Raw genomic sequence first — 20,739 nt, 5'->3', positions numbered from 1 at the left:
CTTCTCAATGTGGGAAGACTTTAGGATGATTGGCTTTAAAACATTGTGGGCTCTGTTGTTAAGTGGAAAGTGAATTATAGGAGTCTAGTTCCCACACATTACACTAGTGGCCCACCCTAGTTTGCATAAAAAGTGTTTGTTTCACACATCCCTCCCACCGTGCTACATTCCAATGGCCAGTCAAACCGCCGGGAGAACATTCATTTAATTCTAGCTGTGACAAACATACAAAGTTATTGCAAACATGATGGGAAATATTCTTACAACTCATTTCCTTTGCACAGTGGTTTCACTGTGGGAGTTCTATGTCTACACAGTCTGCCTCAAGAGAATGGGTTGTCCTGAAATGACAACAGCAAATCTCCAAATTGATCAACTGACATAATGCATCTGGACTGAATAAGCATGGTTAGGCTGGGTGTCTTTACCTGTGCTGAACCACTTCAAGATCCTCCAGTTTCTCTGGTATCTCCATACTGTTGAGCCACTGCTCCTTCTCATCGATCCACACCTCACAGGCGTCCGCCTCGCTGAACATCTTGTAGAGGGCCAGGGCATCCTGCAGGGCCTGCTTCCTCAGCCGGGTCAGCTCAGCCACCTCCCTATAGCGCTCCTCGATGCCCGCCAGGCGCCCCTGCACTTCCTCTGAGCCAGTCTGTTCCCTGGGTAGGGTTTTGGACTGCTCGTGCAGGGCGTCAATGACTGGTCGGTAGCTGGCGATCTCCTCGGCCACGTCCTTGTGCTTCTTGACCAGAGCCTGGGTGGAGAACTCGTCGTGACCCACGTCGGCACTGGACACAATGCGGAGAACATCCAGCATCCAGGCGTCGATGTCATCGGCGTCAGCCTGGAACTGGTGCAGGTTGCAGGCCTCCTCCAGCCGGGCCTTCCTGATGGCAGACACCCTTTCCAAGGCCGCCCACTGCTCCTGGATGTCCTGGATGCGCTCACGGATCTTGTCAGCTCCGAAGTGGTCGGCGGCCACCAGCTCCTCTCCCTGTTTGATGGTCTGCTGCAGGTGGCCAGCACGGCCAATCATCTCATCCTCGAAGGCGCGGTGCTGGCTCAGCAGGCGCACGGTGCCCGTCAGGTCCTTGCCGCAGTCCTCCGAGGACAGGATCTGCTCTTTCTCCCGGATCCAGCCCTCCTCCTCGGCCATCTCCCAGAAGAACTTCCAGAGGCGTCGGGACTCCTCCAGGCGGGCGCGGCGCTCGGCGGCCAGCTGGCTCAGCTCTGCGTAACAGAACTCCATGTGGGCCACTCGGTCCCGGATCACCTGGGGGTCACAGGGCTTGTAGCCTAAAGAGGGGACAGGAACACATCACACTTAGCGCACCTTTATCATTTAAACTGAGAATACATGCTCTACCTGACAAAGATCAATGACTTATTTTGCTGACAGGTGGCAGAATTGGCTTGGATTTTACAATAGGACTATATAGCTATACCCTTTCAGGATACAATTAATCTCAAATCTCTTCTATAGCCTACAGGTATCACCCACAGAGAGAGCATAATCACCTACCACCCAAAACTGACTGTAATCCCAGCACATGTTACTCACCCTCTGCATCAATGGCGAACTTCTGAGCGTTGTTGTTGACGGCTTTGACGCGGTCGGCCTGGATGGCGATATCAGCCTCCACCAGAGCGTGCTTCTGCAGCAGGTCCTCCACTCCCAGCAGGTGTTTCCCATAGTCCTGGGACAGCAGCAGCATCTGAAGATACAGGACACATCACCAGGGTCAGGAAGGCCACAGGTCACTGGGTAAATAGTGGGTAATGTAACTAAGAAATAGGCAATAGCTCTTACATCACAAATATGTGACTGAGTAAGCTACTGTATCAAGACAATTCTTACCCCACCATCCAACCACAGTGTTGGCTCTATCCATCCATCATCATCATCTTCACCACCAACATCATTTTCCTCACCTTCATCTCGTCCATCCAGTCCATGATGTAAAGCATCTCCTGGAAGACCCTCTGCAGGCCCAGGTTCATCTCCAGCCGGATGCGCCGGGCCTTCAGCAGTTCCAGCAGGTACTCCCACAGACGCAGCACGTTGTCCTTCCTCGCTGTCACGCGCTTGATGTCGTGGTAGTTCTCTGCCTCCAGCTCCTTGGCCACGGAGAGCACAGCCTGCACACGCTCCTCGTAGGCGCCGATGTCCGTCTCGATGGCCTCGTGCTTCTTGGTGGCGGCCTCCACTGCCTGCAGGTCGAAACCAAAGTTGTCCTGAGGGAGGGCGGAAGAGGGGGAGAGAAAGACGGAGTGAGGAGAGTTATGGGTTTGTATCTAACTGCTAAGCAGTGGCATAATCTCCATTCAGTAGTTTTTGTTTTTAGAACTAGTGGGGATATTAAATGGGTCAAGATCATGAGGATGAATCAAGGGAGTAAATTACTTCATTGTACATTACTCTGTATGACCACAAGGGTATGCTATGAACCAATACAGTTCAAGTAGACAATACAGTAGGAGTGGCGTCATTGTTAGTGTATACCACCAGTGTGTGTGTATCAATGAGCATGTGGTATTAGTGTTTTCATGAGTGTGTGTGTGTTACCTGTGAGACGAGCCGTTGGTTCTCACTCAGCCAGGTCTCTCTCATGGCGGCCTTGCGGTCAAAGCGGCGGGCCAGCTGCTCCAGTTTCTCCTGACGAATCAGCTCCGTCCTCAGCGCCAGCTCCCTCTCATGCTCTGACTTCTCCAGCCTCTCCCAGGCCTGACACACACACACGGTCGAGTAACGGTCACACAGGTGCGCCGTACAGAACTCTACGGACCTAATACATCTACTGTACTAAACCTGTTTTAACTTGACTTATGGTCTTATCACACTTTCAAACAACTAACCCAACCTAGCAACTAAATCCACCTAGCACAAAGCAAAGTAAATCTTCCTGTCATCAACTATACCAAACTCACAGAAATCATCATGTCTACCTATTAAATCTACTTTAACCCTCTGTCGATCAGCTTACCGCCCTTAACCTGTCTGTCAATCACCTTAATCCATTCTAACCTAATCGAGGACACCACATAATGAGTTTCTGAGTGTTTGTTTAGACCAGGCCGCTGAGATAAGCCTGTTCTTTAGGGAGCACTAGGTCTCACCTTGTTGATGTCTGAGATGAGTTTGCCGTCCCGTGGGATGTAGACCTTCTGATTGTTGGCCCTCATCTTGCTCTGGATGGTGAAGAGGAGAACCTCCAGGTTGCCCTTCTCAGTGAACCTGACAGAAACAGAAACAATTTTAATGTTGAGTGTAAACCTTACTGAGGGGAGACTGAGTGGAATTTGGCTAATCTCCCCAATGGCTGGTGGCTTTTTTACTTTTGTGTTGAGCCATGCAGCTCCATCTGTCAACATAAAGATAAGCATTATTTTTTCGGCCCTGATCCAAGGCCAGTAGGCCACAGAGGGAGAGGTATTTTGTAAGCAGTAGGGGTGACATTGTTGCCTCAGTGGAAATGGTGTCAGAGTCCATTTCAACAGGCTGAAACATCTGTCTAAGCAAGCTTTGCTTTTAGCCACTTCTCAGAATAAAAAGAAAATATTCTGAAAAAAGCTCTTACGAATGCCAAGCCCAAGAGGCTGACACTAAGCTTGAATAAAAAAAGTGATACTAGCAAGAGCAGTGTGCAGGTTTCTCTTTTCTTTGACGTTACTCAGAACCAAGAGGAAATAGTTCCCACAAATTACAGCTATGAATCAGATACAACTGTTAATGAGTAATAGGGTACACATCTAGAATCCCTGATAGTTTCAGTGTTGTCCTTGGTGAGTCAATTCTGGGAATAGATACTGTAATGTTACAGTAAATTACAAGTAAAGCTGCTGTGTGGGAAATAGGTGGAGGATATGGTGTAAGACTTTTTAATTCTGCCATGTAAGTGTATGTGTGTAACTCACTTGGGCGGCTTTTCGACAGTACGGTAGGTGTTGAAGGCCTGGAGCTGTTGCTGCACTCCCACTAGGGAGTTGGCAAACCTGCGGTTGTTGAGGATGATGATGGTCTGTTCAATCCATTCCAGGAGGTCAGAGGCCAGACTCTCATATTTCTGAATCATGTTATCGGTCTCAATGGCATTGTCCAGCACCTGGGAGATGAAGGTGGTGAATCAGTATAACAGTACATACATTATATACTGATTACAGCTACATCGGTGAGAAAGTTAAAATATAAGGCCATAAAGTAAAGAGAATGAGTGTGCTTGGAGAAGTACAGGACAGGATACTTTGTTCTCTTGTGATCCAGGTTGTTGGAAATGTGAACTCTGAGGCCTCACCTTCCCAATACGTTTGCCCTCCACCTTCAGGGCCTTCATCTTGGAGAAGTAGTGGTAGTAGGTCACAACATAGGTGATGATGGACTTCTCATCAGGGTGGTCCACACTGATATCTGTAGAGGTAACAAACACGCACCCACACACAATAAGAGTCAGACACAAATGGCTTTGACTACCCCATGTTTCCCTAATCTACAGACATCAACAGAGGGCTTGGCTTCCCCGCTGCTCTGCTGAGAAAAATTGAATTTATTTGAGGGGAAATTGATTTAGTAGCCATGTTTAGAGGGAGGCAGTCGGAGTAGGGCTGCTATTTTCCGTCAGAACAATGCTCGGGAGCATTCTCACGCCTTCATCTCTTTGTTCCCCATACTGCAGGCCTTGAGAAAGCATGCTGAGATCTCAGAACCACCACTTACTAAATATTTAACACAGCCATTACTCTGCCACGCTTGAAAAGAAAGAGCTCCAGCGGTGAATGTTGCCTTTCTGTTTGTATCTGTCACCCTCCTATAATGGGGCTGTCGGCCTGTCAAAATACACATGATGTGGTTTCTGTAAGCGTTGTACAGTAGTAACAGTTGTAAGGTTTCCATGTATTCATACTGGGATAATATGGCATACTGTAAGGGCATAACTGGGTGTCAGGTGAAAATGTCTGGGTATAAATGTACTGTCATAATGGCATAAAACACTGCCAGATGGACGAGAGGCAGGGCTAGAGTACAGTATGCTTCAGCAGTGTAAGCACCTCCTCCTCCACCCTCCTACTGTTCTGTACACTGTGTGTGTTGTTTTCACCAGACCATGTGTGTGTGCTTGTGTGTGCATGCATGAATGTATGCGCGTGTGTGTGCTTATGTGTGTTTGCATGTGTGTTCTCTGTACTAACCCTCTACGTCCAGTAGCTTGTGGAGGCCCAGGTGTTGCTCTGCCAGGTTGAAGGCATTCTGCAGGTTGTGGTGGGCATTTGACTTTTTCAGCTTGTCAAAGTCTATCAGGTCAGGTCTGTGTTTGTGGAGGATGGCGTTGAAGGCCATGCCATCCCTCCAACTGGTGCTGAAATTGTGAATGTTTACATTGGGATATCTGGAAAACAGACAGAAAACATAGGTTAGGGAAATAGAGCTTGCCAGCTTGTAGTCGTAAAAAATGGAAATGAGTTACCTCTGGTTCGTTCAGCCATTCCTATGGGGAAAATGAATGGGGAAAGAATAGGGTTTTGGGATAAAAACCGAAAATAAGGTCTGAGGTCTTATACGTTTTGTTCTGTGAGATAATATCAGTCAGTTAACATGACCTTTATGAATTATGAAGCCTTTTATGGGCTTTATGGGCTTTTTAAAATTACATAAATGCTTCAAAATTCACAAAAATGTGCATTAGCTGATCTCATGGAACAAAACATATATACTGAACAAAAACATAAACGCAACATGTAAAGTGTTGGTCCCATGCTTTATGAGCTGAAATAAAAGATCCCAGAAATTGTCCATATGCACAAAAAGCTTATTTCTCTCAAATGTTTAGCACAAATTTGTTTACATCCCTGTTGGTGAGCACTTCTCCTTTGCCAAGATAATCCATCCACCTGACAGGTGTGGCATATCAAGAAGCTAATTAAACAGCATGATCATTACACAGGTGCACCTTGTGCTGGGGACAATAAAAGGCCACTCTAAAATGTGCAGTTTCGTCACACAACACCACAGATGTCCCAAGTTTTGAGGGAATGGGCAATTGGCATGCTGACTGCAGGAATGTCCACCAAAGCTGTTGCCAGATAATTGAATGTTTGTTTCTCTACCATAAGCCACCTCCAACATTGTTTTAGAGAATTTGGCATTATGTTAAACCGGTCTCACAACCTCAGACCACGTGTAACCATGCCAGCCCAGGACCTCCACATCTGGCTTCTTCACCTGTGGGATCATCTGAGGGGGTGCTGAGGCATATTTCTGTCTATAATAAAGCCCTTTTGTGGGGGAAAACTAATTCTGATTGGCTGGGCCTGGCTCCCCAGTGGGTGGGCCTGGCTCCCAAGTGGGTGGGCCTATGCCCTCCCAGGCACACTCGTGGCTGCACCCTTGCCCAGTCATGTGAAATCCATAGATTAGGGCCTAATGAATTTACTTCAATTGACTAATTTCTATATATGAACTGTAACTCAGTAAAATCTTTCAAATTGTTGCATGTTGCATTCATATTTTTGTTCAGTATAAGATCTCCTAAGCCTGTGTTTATCACAGACCTTATTTTCGCGTTTATCCAAAAACCCTACAAAAACATTTGCCCATAGGCTTTGCCCAACAAACCATGGTGAAGTTAGTGCCTACAAAAAGACGCCATTACTATTGCTCTCTATGTTGCTTGTGTATGAGCCTACTGTTTACTAAACAACAAACTCACATTGTCTATCAACAAGTCTTTTGTGGCAATTTGGTGAGACCTTTGAAGAACATCAAACATCTAATAATAATAATCTAATCAAATCTCCTGCCTCCAATTCCCTCATCAATTAAATAGATGGATTTTCAAAATTTGTTCCACTTACTGTATGTTCCAAATATGTTCCACCTGACACCAAACACAGTGCCTCTCTTTATTAAGCATCTGTTTAACTAAAGTGATTTGACCCTGATGTGTCATGTTCTATTTGAAGCTGGGCATTAGCAGTGTTAGCTTTGTTAATGAGTGAATTGACTTATTCAGCATGTAGCCCAGGGCTGTTAGTGCTGCTGATGTTCTAAACAGCCTGACATTTAGGCCGTGATGTCTGATGTGACACCCTCGCTGTGATTTCAGAGTCGTTCCATGTCATTTCAGCAAGCCGGGACACCCACCATCTCAGATTGTTCTGAAATAGTTTCTGTAGTTAGAAACAGATAAGACTGGCATTCCTGAAACATTATTTTGTTCTCTGAGAAATTAAGCTAATTGATTGCACCCAAATTGGCCATTTTAATTTATAGGATTCAGATAATATTCAGTAAATATAGTACCCAACATCCGATTTGGACCAAACTTCTTCCTACCAATGAGTAAGACATGTTGCCTGGCTGCACAGACTCCTTGCCCAGACTCCTGCCAAATGCTACGCCACACCCACGGACGTTAGTTTCTTCTCCGCAATGGGTCTGGATTCGAGTACCTCAACAACCCTTCACAGAATGCGAACACATTCGGGGCCGTCTGATTGGTCCAGAAACCGATGGGTTGGGCCAGAACACATGTGGGTAAAGCGGCGGTTTGAAAATGTGTCATCGGGTTTGATACTCTGATTGGTTAGAGACGATCCAAACTTTGTTTTGTATAACACCCCTCGTGCCCTCATCACCACAAACAACTTCTATGATGGCAGTCTCAGACTAAAGTATGTAGCGAACGACAGAGCAGCGGAAAAATTGAGTGTGAGTCGCAGTCTATAAGACATGAGGAATCCCCCAAAATTGTCAAAATCCACCTACGGACCACCCACACCCCATGCCAATCCCACCCCAACAACTAGTATACTGTATCAGTTCTCTATGTTTGACAAGTAGTATGAAGCTGCGGCTTGGAGTATTGCTTCTCCATACTATGTAATGTATTACCTGGGAATCTGGTGATATTTTTTTTATCCCTGTTCAGAGAAATTCGTAGTTGAGGTCACTTGCATTATTTACCGTAAAGTAGTGTGAAAGTACCAGGTTTTGACCACGAGATGCCGCTGGTCTTGCTATACCACCAAAGTATTTTATCAATTTTGCTGCTCTCATGTCACAACATTTCCTTTGCAATTTTTGGTAGAAAACCAATAGATTTGGCTCATGATGAAAATAAATGGTGTGGTCTTCCTAACAATTCAAGACAGTCCTCCATGAAAGCAAATCAGTTTGTCTTTCTTTTACTCTTAATCTGTGTCAAGGAAATGGCCCCTTTGTGTGTGGTTTATTCCCTTAAAAAAAGGTCTGTATTAGTTACTATTGGACCATTCCTGGTCAACAAGCAAACCAATAGGCTACAGCAGTTCTAATGGTTTCAATGTTATGGTCTCTAATGGTCTTCAATGGTAAAAAACAGAGTTGTGGACTCGAGTCACGTGACAAATTTTGCGACTTGAGACATCACTTGGTAAAAGGAAAAAACACTTGCCACTCGACTTCAGCATCTATGACTTATATTGGACTTGAACTGTATGACTAGAGACTTGATTTGTCATCTCGCGCACTATGTAAGCTTATCTGTGTGTGTAGGTTCTGGTCATTCTGTTCTGTGTCTTGACCAATCAGATTCACGGAAATCACATGTCGCGCAGGCAGGCACAAAGCATGTCATCTACCAAAGCGCGTGCTGCTCCACTGAACTCCGGTATTTATTTAGCAAATTGATAACACATCACTCCCGACATACACATGCAAGAACTCTTCACAGAAATGTTGCAGCTGCCTACACCTATACTGTATGGGAGGAAAACGAGACGATTTCTCAGTCTGATCAACTAGGCTACTGATAACTACTGCAGCTGCATAGGGTACAACCAATGCGCCCTGTGCCGTCTTGCCCTCTGGCCAGGGTAAACAAAATGGTAATGTTATGTAGCCTATTTATAGTCCATATATTTGTGTTAGGAGAAAATGTGAATGTGATCAATTTTGGTTTAGGCTATATTCAAACTTGGGCTGGCTGGCTAGGCTACTTTGACCTTTATAATCAAAAATTATTAACTGAAATTAATCAAACAACACAATACTGATTACATAAATAGACTGAGTTACTTTTTATTTGCAGTTACATAGGCTTATATGATGCAAACCTGCATAAAGCAAGCTCAGCCCTGTGAGTTCATTGTCCAATTGCAGTGGTTGTGTCTGTGTAAAGGAAAGTCTAATTTTAAAATATAATTCATATTAACAAGTACAAGGTTGCTGCAGTTTGACAGGGTTTTCATCCTCCCTAGGGCCAGGAGTTTTTCTAGAATTTCTTTAAAATCATGTGACCTGTTTAGAACATATCTGTATACCTAGGCGGCAGGTAGCCTAGTGGTTAAGAGCATTGGGCCATTAACTGAAAGGTCAATGGTTGAATCCTAGAGCTGACTAGGTGAAAAACCTGCAGATGTGCCCTTGAGCAAGGCACTTAACCCTAATTGCTCTGGATAAGAACGTCTGCTAAATGACTAAAATGTCAATCTGGTCCCACTCCCATCATTGCCCTTATAAATACATTTTTACAACTACTAATGAATCACTGTCAGACCATATAGGTCCTGATTTATACCTGGTTAGGTTACCAGATTAGGAAAGGCTCCAGGCACCAGGGAAAACAATTTGCCCCACCACTCTGGGACCTGTGGTGCCACCTCTGTATTAGGGCATCATCGGTCCCAAAAATCGTTGCATTCGGTTTCAAAGACTATGTGGTAGAGGGGGAAACAAGGGATGCAGTTCGTAAAACATATGGGTCCAAAATCACTGATGCATTGAAATTGCCTTGAGGACTTGACTCAACCTGAGCTGTGGAACTTGGGACTTTACTTGAGACTTGCCCATTATTACTTGTGACTTGACTCAAGACTCAAAGGTTAAGACTTGAGACTTGGTTAGGAATAAATAACACACACTGCATAGTGTCTTACAATTGGTATTGGGTTGTGTTGGGTTTAATGGTACATAGCACTAATCACAACACATATAGAGCTGTTTCCTGATACTTTTATTTAAAAAACATAAGACTGCCATGCAATTATTTATTTTATTAGGGTTGTCACAACATTTTAGCCCCTAGTGATAGTCCCTAGGGATAGACCTTTTAGAAAGCGGCCACTTGGACTATTCAGGGTGAGTTGGGTTGATGCATTAGGTTGCTAAGAGAAGGACAAACTGAATTGTTTTCATGGATGACTGGCTTTTTATTTTCATAATGAGCCAAATCTATTGGTTTAGAACCCAAAGTTGCAAAGGAAATGTTGTGATCCATTTAATAAACACAAGAGACCAGCAAAATGGATAAAACTGTGTGAACATAGCAAGAACAGCAGCATATAGTGGTCAAAACCTGGTACTTTCACACTACTTTATGGTAAATAATGCAAGCGACTACAAAACCATCACCAGATTCACAGGGAATACATTACATAGCATGGAGAAGCAATACTGCAAGCCACAGCTTCATACTACTTGTCAAACACTGATACTGTATACTGGTTGTTGGGGTGGGATTGGCATGGGGTGTGGGGGGTCCGTGGGTGGCTTTTGACCATGTCGTACACATTGGTAGGAAGAAGTTTGGTCCAAATCAGATGTTGGGTACTAATTTATTGAATATTATCTGAATCCTATAAATTAAAAAATGGCCAATTTGGGTGCAATCAATTAGCTTAATTTCTCAGAGATCAAATTATATTTAAACAAAATAATGTTTCACGAATGCTAATCATATCTGTTACAAATTACAGAAACATTTTCAGAACAATCTCTGATGGTGGGTGTTGAAATCCTCTTTCTTATGTTTTTTTGAGGTGGAACAACCCTTTATCTGTTCTGCTGTCCTCCCTGTGCTCCTCTACAGATCCTCTTCAGTTTCAATGAATGAAATGAATTCAAATGAATCAAATCAATTGTGCTAAACACAGCATTGATTGTGAAATATCTCTGATGCTTTTCTTTCAAGGCCATGTGATGCCTGAGACGGCTGTGACTCACCCGTAAATACATGGGATAGGCCAAATTGTTCTATATACACTACATGACCAAAGGTATGTGGACACCTGCTCATCAAACATCTCATTCCACAATCATGGGCATTAATATGGAGTTGGTCCCCCCTTTACTGCTATAACAGCCTCCACTCTTCTGGGAAGGCTTTCCTCTAGATGTTGGAACATTGCTGCAGGGACTTGCTTCCATTCAGTTAGTTAGGTCGGGCACTGATGTTTGGCGATTAGGCGTGGCTCTCAGTGTGCGTTCCAATTCATCCCAAATATGTTCGATGGGATTGAGGTCAGGGCTCTGTGCAGGCCAGTCATGTTCTTCCACACCGATCTCGACAAACCATTTCTGTACGGATCTCGCTTTGTGCACGGGGGCATTGTCATGCTAAAACAGGAAAGGGCCTTCCCCAAACTGTTGCCACAAAGTTGGAAGCACAGAATCGTCTAGAATGTCATTGTATGCTGTAGCGTTAAGATTTCCCTTCACTGGAACTAAGGGGCCTAGCCCGAACCATGAAAAACAGCCCCAGACCATTATTCCTTGTCCACCAAACTTTACAGTTGGCACTATGCATTGGGGCAGGTAGAGTTCTCCTGGCATCCGACAAACCCAGATTCGTCCATCGGACTGCCAGATGGTGAAGTGTGATTCATCACTCCAGAGAACGCACTTCCACTGCTCCAGAGTCCAATGGCGGCGAGCTTTACAATCCTCCAGTCAACACTTGGCGGCTGCGGGGCCATGAAGCCCCCGACGAACAGTTTGTGTGCTGACGTTGCTTCCAGAGGCAGTTTGGAACTCGGTAGTGGGTGTTGCAACCGAGGGCAGACAATTTTAACGCGCTTCAGCACTCAGCGGTCCCGTTCTGTGAGCTTGTATGGCCTACCACTTCACGGCTGAGCCGTTGTTGCACCTAGACGTTTCCACTTCACAATAACAGCACTTACAGTTGACCGGGGCAGCTCTAGCAGGGCAGAAATTTGACGAACTGACTTGTTGGAAAGGTGGCATCCTCTGACGGTGCCATGTTGAAAGTCACTGAGCTCTTCAGTAAGGCCATTCTACTGCCAATGTTTGTCAATGGAGATTGCATGGCTGTGTGCTCAATTTGATACACCCGTCAGCAACGGGTGTGGCTGAAATAGCCGAATCCACTAATTTGAAGGGGTGTCCACATACACTATATTTACAAAAATATGTTCCTCACATATACCCTTGATGCTGTTGATATTTTAGATCACAAACTGTAGACCATAATCTGTTGACCAGAGGGATATTCCAGAAAGCCATATTAGTGAGTTTGCCAGATCTGTCAAATCAGAATTTGAGCAACCTCAGAATTTCCGGTTCCAGAAAGAGAGCTTGACATATAGCCTGATCAGACACCATGGCAATGAATGCTCTGAAGCAAACTTGCTACTTACTAGGTTAACTTGATTTTAGCCTATCCTGGTGAATAAAGACGGGGCTTCTCCGCCAATCAGATTCTTGTCCGTCACTATGACTGGTCCCTTCACAGAAACGGAAAATCCAATTGACATCGGAGCCTGCATTGTTCGCTGTGCATTACAAAGGGAACTAATTACTGGACCTCGAATAGATCCTTTAGATCATTCAGAAGATCTTATTTTGGAACGTTATAGTTTTTCTGCACAATAAATCATATCTGTCCAACTTCAACCATAGCAATGTAACCCAACGCGGTTTCGATTTGACTGCTATACAAACTCTGTGTATTGCTTTGAGATTTTTTGCCACTGGAAGAAATCCTGGACTCCCTTATCTGTTTAAGAGAAGCCGGATATGTTCAGGGAATCCTGAATTTGTTAAACCATCTTTCTGGAATACCCCCAAGGATTATTCTGCAAACTGTGCACTATAATAGAATACAGTAGGCTTCAGGCTGGTGGTGGTGTAGTCACTCACCCTGCGGTCTTCATCTGGCACCAGAGCAGCAGGGCATCTTTAGCCGACTTCTTCTCCTTGTTATCCTCCGTCTCCACTCTGATGTCCTGGATCTGTCAAGCACATACCCAAGAATAACAACGGTCACAACGGCAGCCATCAGCAGGACCCAAAGAGTGATACAAACACTATACACACAAGCTGGCACACACACACGCACAGAACAAATACGTACACACACACACTGGAATGCACCCACCTGCATTGAGTAACACGGACATAAACACCACTTAGCACTTTCTTGATATACAAAATGTAACCCTCTGGTTACTTCGTTTTTTTAGCACGGACTGTATTATTTATTATGTGCTGACATTGTTGCATGTGGGTCATATTTGGGAGACTGACCGGTTGCTAGGCAACAGTGTGACACGCGAGAGAGAAGACTCACGAAAACGACAAGCTATCAACGTTTGCTAACTAGTTGTTTCAAGCAGTTTATAGTTGTGTAACTCGCTCACCAGTGCAAATACAGTAAATGTAGTATATATGATGAACATTTAGTTGAGGATCCCCGATCACCATGAGGACAGCGAGGGATTTGTTGCTTGTACTTGTAGAAAGCCCTCGCTAAATAGTAGAAAGCAGATTATTCAGTCGATGTTCCTATCGGTCCTAGACTATGGCTACATCATCTATATGAACACAGCTGCCACTTCATTAAAGCCGTTAGATGCCGTTTATCATAGCGGACTGCGCTTTATTACTGGTGACAATTTTTTACTCATCACTGCATTCTCTACCAGAAAGTTGGTTGGCCCTCTAATGTCACGCAGGTTGATGCATTGCTATGTTTTCATTTATAAAGCCTTTTACAAAAAGTCCTACTGTACCTAACATCTTTAGACATACGAGTTACCACACCCGGTCTCAGGGATGGCTAACTCTGGAAATTCCTTTGCTCTACTGAGTTAGGTAAATCAGCTTTTAATTTTCATGCACCCAATTTGTGGAACAATCTTAAATGTGATTTTCTGGTGCCTCTAGGGTAATTCAGAAAGCTGATTGAGGACCTTATTACTGATTAATGTGTTTGTTTTATGACTGTGTTTTTCTATCCGCTTGCATTTTGATATGTGTATTTTCTGTAATTTATGTCATTCGGGGCTCATCTGTGAAAGAGACCTTGGTCTCAGTATTACTCCCTGATAAAATAAAGGTTAAATAAAATAAATAAAAAATACAAACTTTCTCTGACTGAGAGGATCAACGGTCATCAACAGGCTGCTCTTTCTGCCTCTCGACCACCATGCTAACATGCTGACTACACCGTCCGCGGTATTGAAAATGAAATACATCTCACTTACATAAGTATTCACACCCCTGAGTCAATACATGTTAGAATCACATCTGGCAGCGAATACAGCTGTGAGTCTTTCTGAGAAAGTCTCTAAGAGCTTTGCACACCTGGATTGTACAACATTTACACTTTTTCAAGACGATTTATGTCAAAACTGTAACTACAGTTGAAGTCGGAAGTTAACATACACCTTCGCCAAATATACAGTGGGGAGAACAAGTATTTGATACACTGCCGATTTTCCTACGTACAAAGCATGTAGAGGTCTGTAATTTTTATCATAGGTACACTTCAACTGTGAGAGACGGAATCTAAAACAAAAATCCAGAAAATCACATTGTATGATTTTTAAGTAATTAATTTGCATTTTATTGCATGACATAAGTATTTGATACATCAGAAAAGCAGAACTTAATATTTGGTAAAGAAACCTTTGTTTGCAATTACAGAGATCATACGTTTCCTGTACGTCTTGACCAGGTTTGCACACACTGCAGCAGGGATTTTGGCCCACTCCTCCATACAGACCTTCTCCAGATCCTTCAGGTTTCGGGGCTGTCGCTGGGCAATACGGACTTTCAGCTCCCTCCAAAGATTTTCTATTGGGTTCAGGTCTGGAGACTGGCTAGGCAACTCCAGGACCTTGAGATGCTTCTTACGGAGCCACTCCTTAGTTGCCCTGGCTGTGTGTTTCGGGTCGTTGTCATGCTGGAAGACCCAGCCACGACCCATCTTCAATGCTCTTACTGAGGGAAGGAGGTTGTTGGCCAAGATCTCGCGATACATGGCCCCATCCATCCTCCCCTCAATACGGTGCAGTCGTCCTGTCCCCTTTGCAGAAAAGCATCCCCAAAGAATGATGTTTCCACCTCCATGCTTCACGGTTGGGATAGTGTTCTTGGGGTTGTACTCATCCTTCTTCTTCCTCCAAACACGGCGAGTGGAGTTTAGACCAAAAAGCTCTATTTTTGTCTCATCAGACCACATGACCTTCTCCAATTCCTCCTCTGGATCATCCAGATGGTCATTGGCAAACTTCAGACGGGCCTGGACATGCGCTGGCTTGAGAAGGGGGACCTTGCGTGCGCTGCAGGATTTTAATCCATGACGGCGTAGTGTGTAACTAATGGTTTGCTTTGAGACTGTGGTCCCACCTCTCTTCAGGTCATTGACCAGGTCCTGCCGTGTAGTTCTGGGCTGATCCCTCACCTTCCTCATGATCATTGATGCCAGGTGAGATCTTGCATGGAGCCCCAGACCAAGGGTGATTGACCGTCATCTTGAACTTCTTCCATTTTCTAATAATTGCGCCAACAGTTGTTGCCTTCTCACCAAGCTGCTTGCCTATTGTCCTGTAGCCCATCCCAGCCTTGTGCAGGTCTACAATTTTATCCCTGATGTCCTTACACAGCTCTTTGGTCTTGGCCATTGTGGAGAGGTTGGAGTCTGTTTGATTGAGTGTGTGGACAGGTGTCTTTTATACAGGTAACGAGTTCAAACAGGTGCAGTTAATACAGGTAATGAGTGGAGAACAGGAGGGCTTCTTAAAGAAAAACTAACAGGTCTGTGAGAGCCGGAATTCTTACTGGTTGGTAGGTGATCAAATACTTATGTCATGCAATAAAATGCAAATGGATTACTTAAAAATCATACAATGTGATTTTCTGGATTTTTGTTTTAGATTCAGTCTCTCACAGTTGAAGTGTACCTATGATAAAAATTACAGACCTCTACATGCTTTGTAAGTAGGAAAACCTGCAAAATCGGCAGTGTATCAAATACTTGTTCTCCCCACTGTATTTCAATTCAGTTTTTCACAATTCCTGACATTTAATCCTAGTAAAAATTCCCTGTCTTAGGTCAGTTAGGATCACCACATTATTTTAAGAATGTGAAATGTCAGAATAATAGTAGAGAGAATGATTTATTTCAGCTTTTATTTATTTCATCACATTCCTAGTGGGTCAGAAGTTTACATACACTCAATTAGTATTTGGTAGCATTGCCTTTACATTGTCTAACTTGGGTCAAACGTTTCGGGTAACCTTCCACAAGCTTCCCACAATAAGTTAGGTGAATTTTGGCCCATTCCACCTGACAGAGCTGGTGTAACTGAGTCAGGTTTGTAGGCCTCCTTGCTCGCACATGCTTTTTCAGTTCTGCCCAACATTTTCTGTAGGATTGAGGTCAGGGCTTTGTGATGGCCACTCCAATACCTTGACTTTGTTGTCCTTAAGCAATTTTGCCACAACTTTGGAAGTATGCTTGGGGTCATTGTCCATTTGGAAGACCCATTTGCGACCAAGCTTTAACTTCCTGACTGATGTCTTGAGATGTTGCTTCAATATATCCACATAATTTTACTTCCTCATGATGCCATCTATTTTGTGAAGTGCACCAGTCCCTCCTGCAGCAAAGCACCCCCACAGCATGATGCTGCCAACCCCGTGCTTCACGGTTGGGATGGTGTTCTTTGGCTTGCAAGCCACCCCCCTTTTTCTTCAAACATAACGATGGTCATTATGGCCAAACAGTTCTATTTTCGTTTCATCAGACCAGAGGACATTTCTCCAAAAAGTAAGATCTTTGTCCCCATGTGCAGTTGCAAACCGTAGTCTGGCTTTTTTATGGCGGTTTTGGAGCAGTGGCTTCTTCCTTGCTGAGCGGCCTTTCAGGTTATGTCGATATAGGACTCGTTTTACTGTGGTTATAGATACTTTTGTACCTGTTTCCTCCAGCATATTCACAAGGTCCTTTGCTGTTGTTCTGGGATTGATTTGCACTTTTCGCACCAAAGTACGTTCATCTCTAGGAGACAGAACGCGTCTTCTTCCTGAGTGGTATGACGGCTGCGTGGTCCCATGGTGTTTATACTTGGATACTATTGTTTATACAGATGAACGTGGTACCTTCAGGCGTTTGGAAATTGCTCCCAAGGATGAACCAGACTTGTGGAGGTCTACACATTTGTTTCTGAGGTCTTGGCTGATTTCTTTTGATTTTCCCATGATGTCAAGCAAAGAGGCACTGAGTTTGAAGGTAGGCCTTGAAATACATCCACAGGTATACCTCCAATTGACTCAAATGATGTCAATTAGCCTATCAGAAGCTTCTAAAGCCATGACATCATTTTCTGGAATTGTCCAAGCTGTTTAAAGGCAGTCAACTTAATGTATGTAAACTTCTGACCCACTGGAATTGTGATACAGTGAATTATAAGTGAAATAATCTGTCTGTAAACAATTGTTGGAAAAATTACTTGTGTCATGCACAAAGTAGATGTCCTAACCGACTTGCCAAAACTATAGTTTGTTAACAAGAAATTTGTGTAGGGGTTGAAAAACAAGTTTTAATGACTCCAACATACATGAAAATATGAAGAGTGATAACTCAGTGATGTATTGTGTTGGATTTGCCCCAAATATAATGCTTTGTATTCAGGACATAAAGTTAATTTGTTTGCAGTTTTACTTTAGTGCCTTATTGCAAACAGGATGCATGTTTTGGAACAGGCATTGGAAAACCTCCCTGGTCTGTGTGGTTGAATCTGTTTTTGAAATTCACTGCTTGACTGAGGGACCTTACACATAATTGTATGTCTGGGGCACAGAGATTAGGTAGTCATTCAGAAATCCTGTTAAACACTATTATTGCACACAACTTATTTAGGCTTGCCATAACAAAGAGGGTGAATACTTATTGACTCAAAACATTTAAGCTTTTAATTTTTAATTAATTTGTAAAAAAATCTAAAAACATCATTCCACTTTGACATTATGGGGTATTGTGTGTAGGACAGTGTCACAAAATCTAAATTTAATCAATTTTAAATTCAAGCTGTAACACAACAAAATGTGGGAAAAGTCAAGGGTTGTGAATACTTTCTGAAGGCACTGTATTATATTTCCTAGTGGGTAAACAATACAGTACATTTGGAAAGTATTCAGACCCTTTGACTTTTTCCAAATTTTGTTACGTTGCAGCCTTATTCTAAAATTGATTAAATCGTTTTTTTTCTTCATCAATCTACACACAATACCCCATAATGACAAAACAAAAACAGGTTTTTGGAAATGTTTGCACATTTATAAAATATCACATTTACATAAGTATTTAGACCCTTTACTCAGTACTTTGTTGAAGCACCTTTGGCAGTGATTACAGCCTCGAGTCTTCTTGGGTATGACGCTACAAGCTTGGCACACCTGTATTTGGGGATTTTCTCCCATTCACCTCTGCAGATCCTCTCAAGCTCTATCAGGTTGGATGGGGAGCGTCGCTGCACAGCTATTTTCAGGTCTCTCCAGAGATGTTCGATCGGTTTCAAATCTGGGCTCTGGCTGGGTCACTCAAGATCATTCAGAGACTTGTCTCGAAGCCACTCCTGTGTTGTCTTTGCTGTGTGCTTAGTGTCGTTGTCCTGTTGGAAGGTGAACCTTCGCCCCAATCTGAGGTCCTGAGCACTCTGGAGTAGGTTTTCATGAAGGATCTCTCTGTACTTTGCTCTGTTCATCTTTCCCTCGATCCTGACTAGTCTCCCAGTCCCTGCCACTGAAAATCATCCCCAAAGCATGATGCAGACACCACCATGCTTCACCATAGGGATGGTGCCAGGTTTCCTCCAGACATGACACTTGGCATTCAGACCAAAGTGTTCAATCTGGGTTTCATTAGACCAGAGAATCTTGTTTCTCATGGTCTGAGAGCCTTTAGGTGCCTTTTGGCAAACTCCAAGCGGGCTGTCATGTGCCTTTTACTGAGGAGTGGCTTCCGTCTGGCTACTCTACCATAAAGGCCTGATTGGTGGAGTGCTGCAGAGATGGTTATCCTTCTGGAAGACTCTCCCATCTCCACAGAGGAACTCTGGATCTCTGTCAGAGTGACCATTGGGTTCTTGGTCACCTCCCTGACCAAGGCCCTTCTCCCCCGATTGCTCAGTTTGGCCGGGCGGCAAGCTCTAGGAAGAGTCTTGATGGATCTAAACTTCTTCCATTTAAGAATGATGGAGGCCACTGTGTTCTTGGGGACCTTCAATGTTGCAGAAATGTTTTGGTACCCTTCCCCAGATCTGTGCCTCGACACAATCATGTCTCGGAACTCTACGGACAACTCCTTCGACCTCATGCCTTGGTTTTTGCTCTGACATTCACTGTCAACTGTGGGACCTTATATAGACAGGTGTGTGCCTTTCCAAATCATTGACATTTTTAGTCATTTAGCAGACACTCTTATCCAGAGCGACTTACAGTTAGTGAGTGCATAATTATTATTTTTTTCATACTGGTCCCTCGTGGGAAATTAACCCACAATCAAGTTGTAGAAACATCTCAAGGATGGTCAATGGAAACAGGATGCACCTGAGCTCAATTTCGAGTCTCATAGCAAAGGGTCTGAATACTTATTTGATAATGTATTTCTGGTATTTGTTGCAAACATTTCTAAAAACCTGTTTTCGTTTTGTCATTATGGGGTATTGTGTGTAGATTGATGAGAAAAAATAATAATTTAATCTTAATTTTAGAATAAGTCACCAGTAAAGAAGAAACCCTCGACCCTGACCTCCTTGACTTCGGCAACTCTCCCGTTCCCCTACAATGGAAAGAACGGTTGCAAAGGAGACTGAAGGAATGGGCCAAAGTGTTTTCTTTACACAAAAAGGATGTGGGCTGTGCAAGTGGAGTGGAACACATGCTCAGACTCACCATGAATGACCATTCAGAGAGAGGTCTAGAAGAATGGCGCCTATGGATGTAGAAGATGTCCGGAAACACTTGAGAGCTGATGGCAGCGGGAATCATCTCTGAGTCACGAAGCCCATATGCTTCCCCCATCATCATCGTCGTCCACAAGAAAAATTGTCAGGTCAGACTGTGCATTGACTATTGCACTCTGAACAGAAGAACCGTTCAAGACCAGTACACTGTGCCAAGGGTGGACGACGCTTTGGACTGTCAGGGAGCAAGTGGTTCTCTGTCATCGACCTTTGCAGTGGCTATTACCAGATCCCCATGCGCAAGGTCGACAAGGAGAAGACGTGTTTATCTGCCCTCTTGGTTTCTACCAATTAGAGAGGATGCCTCAAGGAGTCACTGGAGCCTCAGCTACTTTCCAACGCTTAATGGAGAAGGCTGTCAGCGACATGAACCTCCTTGAAGTGCTGGTCTACCTGGACGACCTCATCGTGTTTGGGAAAACCTTGGAGGAACATGAGGAGATGCTGATGAAGGTCCTGGACCGTCTGGAGGCCTGCCGGCTGAAGCTTTCAAGTGACAAGTGCCAGTTCTGTCAGACCTGAAAACCTCAAGGCCCTCCAGTCATTCCTTGGGTTCTGCGGATGCTACCGGAGGTGCATGAAAGGATACGCTTCTGTCGTGAGACCCCTCCATCGGCTGTCCAGAGGTTAGGCCCTAAGAGGAAAAATGGCAAGCCCACCAATCCTCCCCCTGGAGTTACCTACCTAAAGGAGAAGGAGCTGTTTGGAGAACTA

General features: G+C 44.1%; 1 protein-coding gene across 2 annotated transcripts in view; it reads right to left on the bottom strand.

Annotated features, from left to right (window-relative positions):
* Window positions 1–20,739, bottom strand: part of LOC311132174 (spectrin beta chain, non-erythrocytic 1-like) — an 82,004-nt gene that overhangs the window by 26,996 nt on the left and 34,269 nt on the right. For both annotated transcript variants that reach the window (XM_084165393.1, XM_084165392.1), the window contains exons 4-12: window positions 12,914–13,005; window positions 5,188–5,384; window positions 4,296–4,408; window positions 3,919–4,106; window positions 3,121–3,238; window positions 2,570–2,728; window positions 1,936–2,238; window positions 1,565–1,718; window positions 429–1,299 (exon numbers count right to left, since the gene is read on the bottom strand). In XM_084165393.1, the coding sequence (XP_084021519.1) occupies window positions 429–1,299; window positions 1,565–1,718; window positions 1,936–2,238; window positions 2,570–2,728; window positions 3,121–3,238; window positions 3,919–4,106; window positions 4,296–4,408; window positions 5,188–5,384; window positions 12,914–13,005 (2,195 nt within the window). The remainder of the gene's footprint in view (window positions 1–428; window positions 1,300–1,564; window positions 1,719–1,935; window positions 2,239–2,569; window positions 2,729–3,120; window positions 3,239–3,918; window positions 4,107–4,295; window positions 4,409–5,187; window positions 5,385–12,913; window positions 13,006–20,739) is intronic.

Source organism: Coregonus lavaretus, assembly GCF_964263955.1.
Source record: "Coregonus lavaretus genome assembly, chromosome: 1".
Taxonomy (NCBI): domain Eukaryota; kingdom Metazoa; phylum Chordata; class Actinopteri; order Salmoniformes; family Salmonidae; genus Coregonus; species Coregonus lavaretus.
The sequence above is the reverse complement of the archived record's forward strand: the minus strand, read 5'-3'. Positions and strand labels throughout refer to the sequence as shown.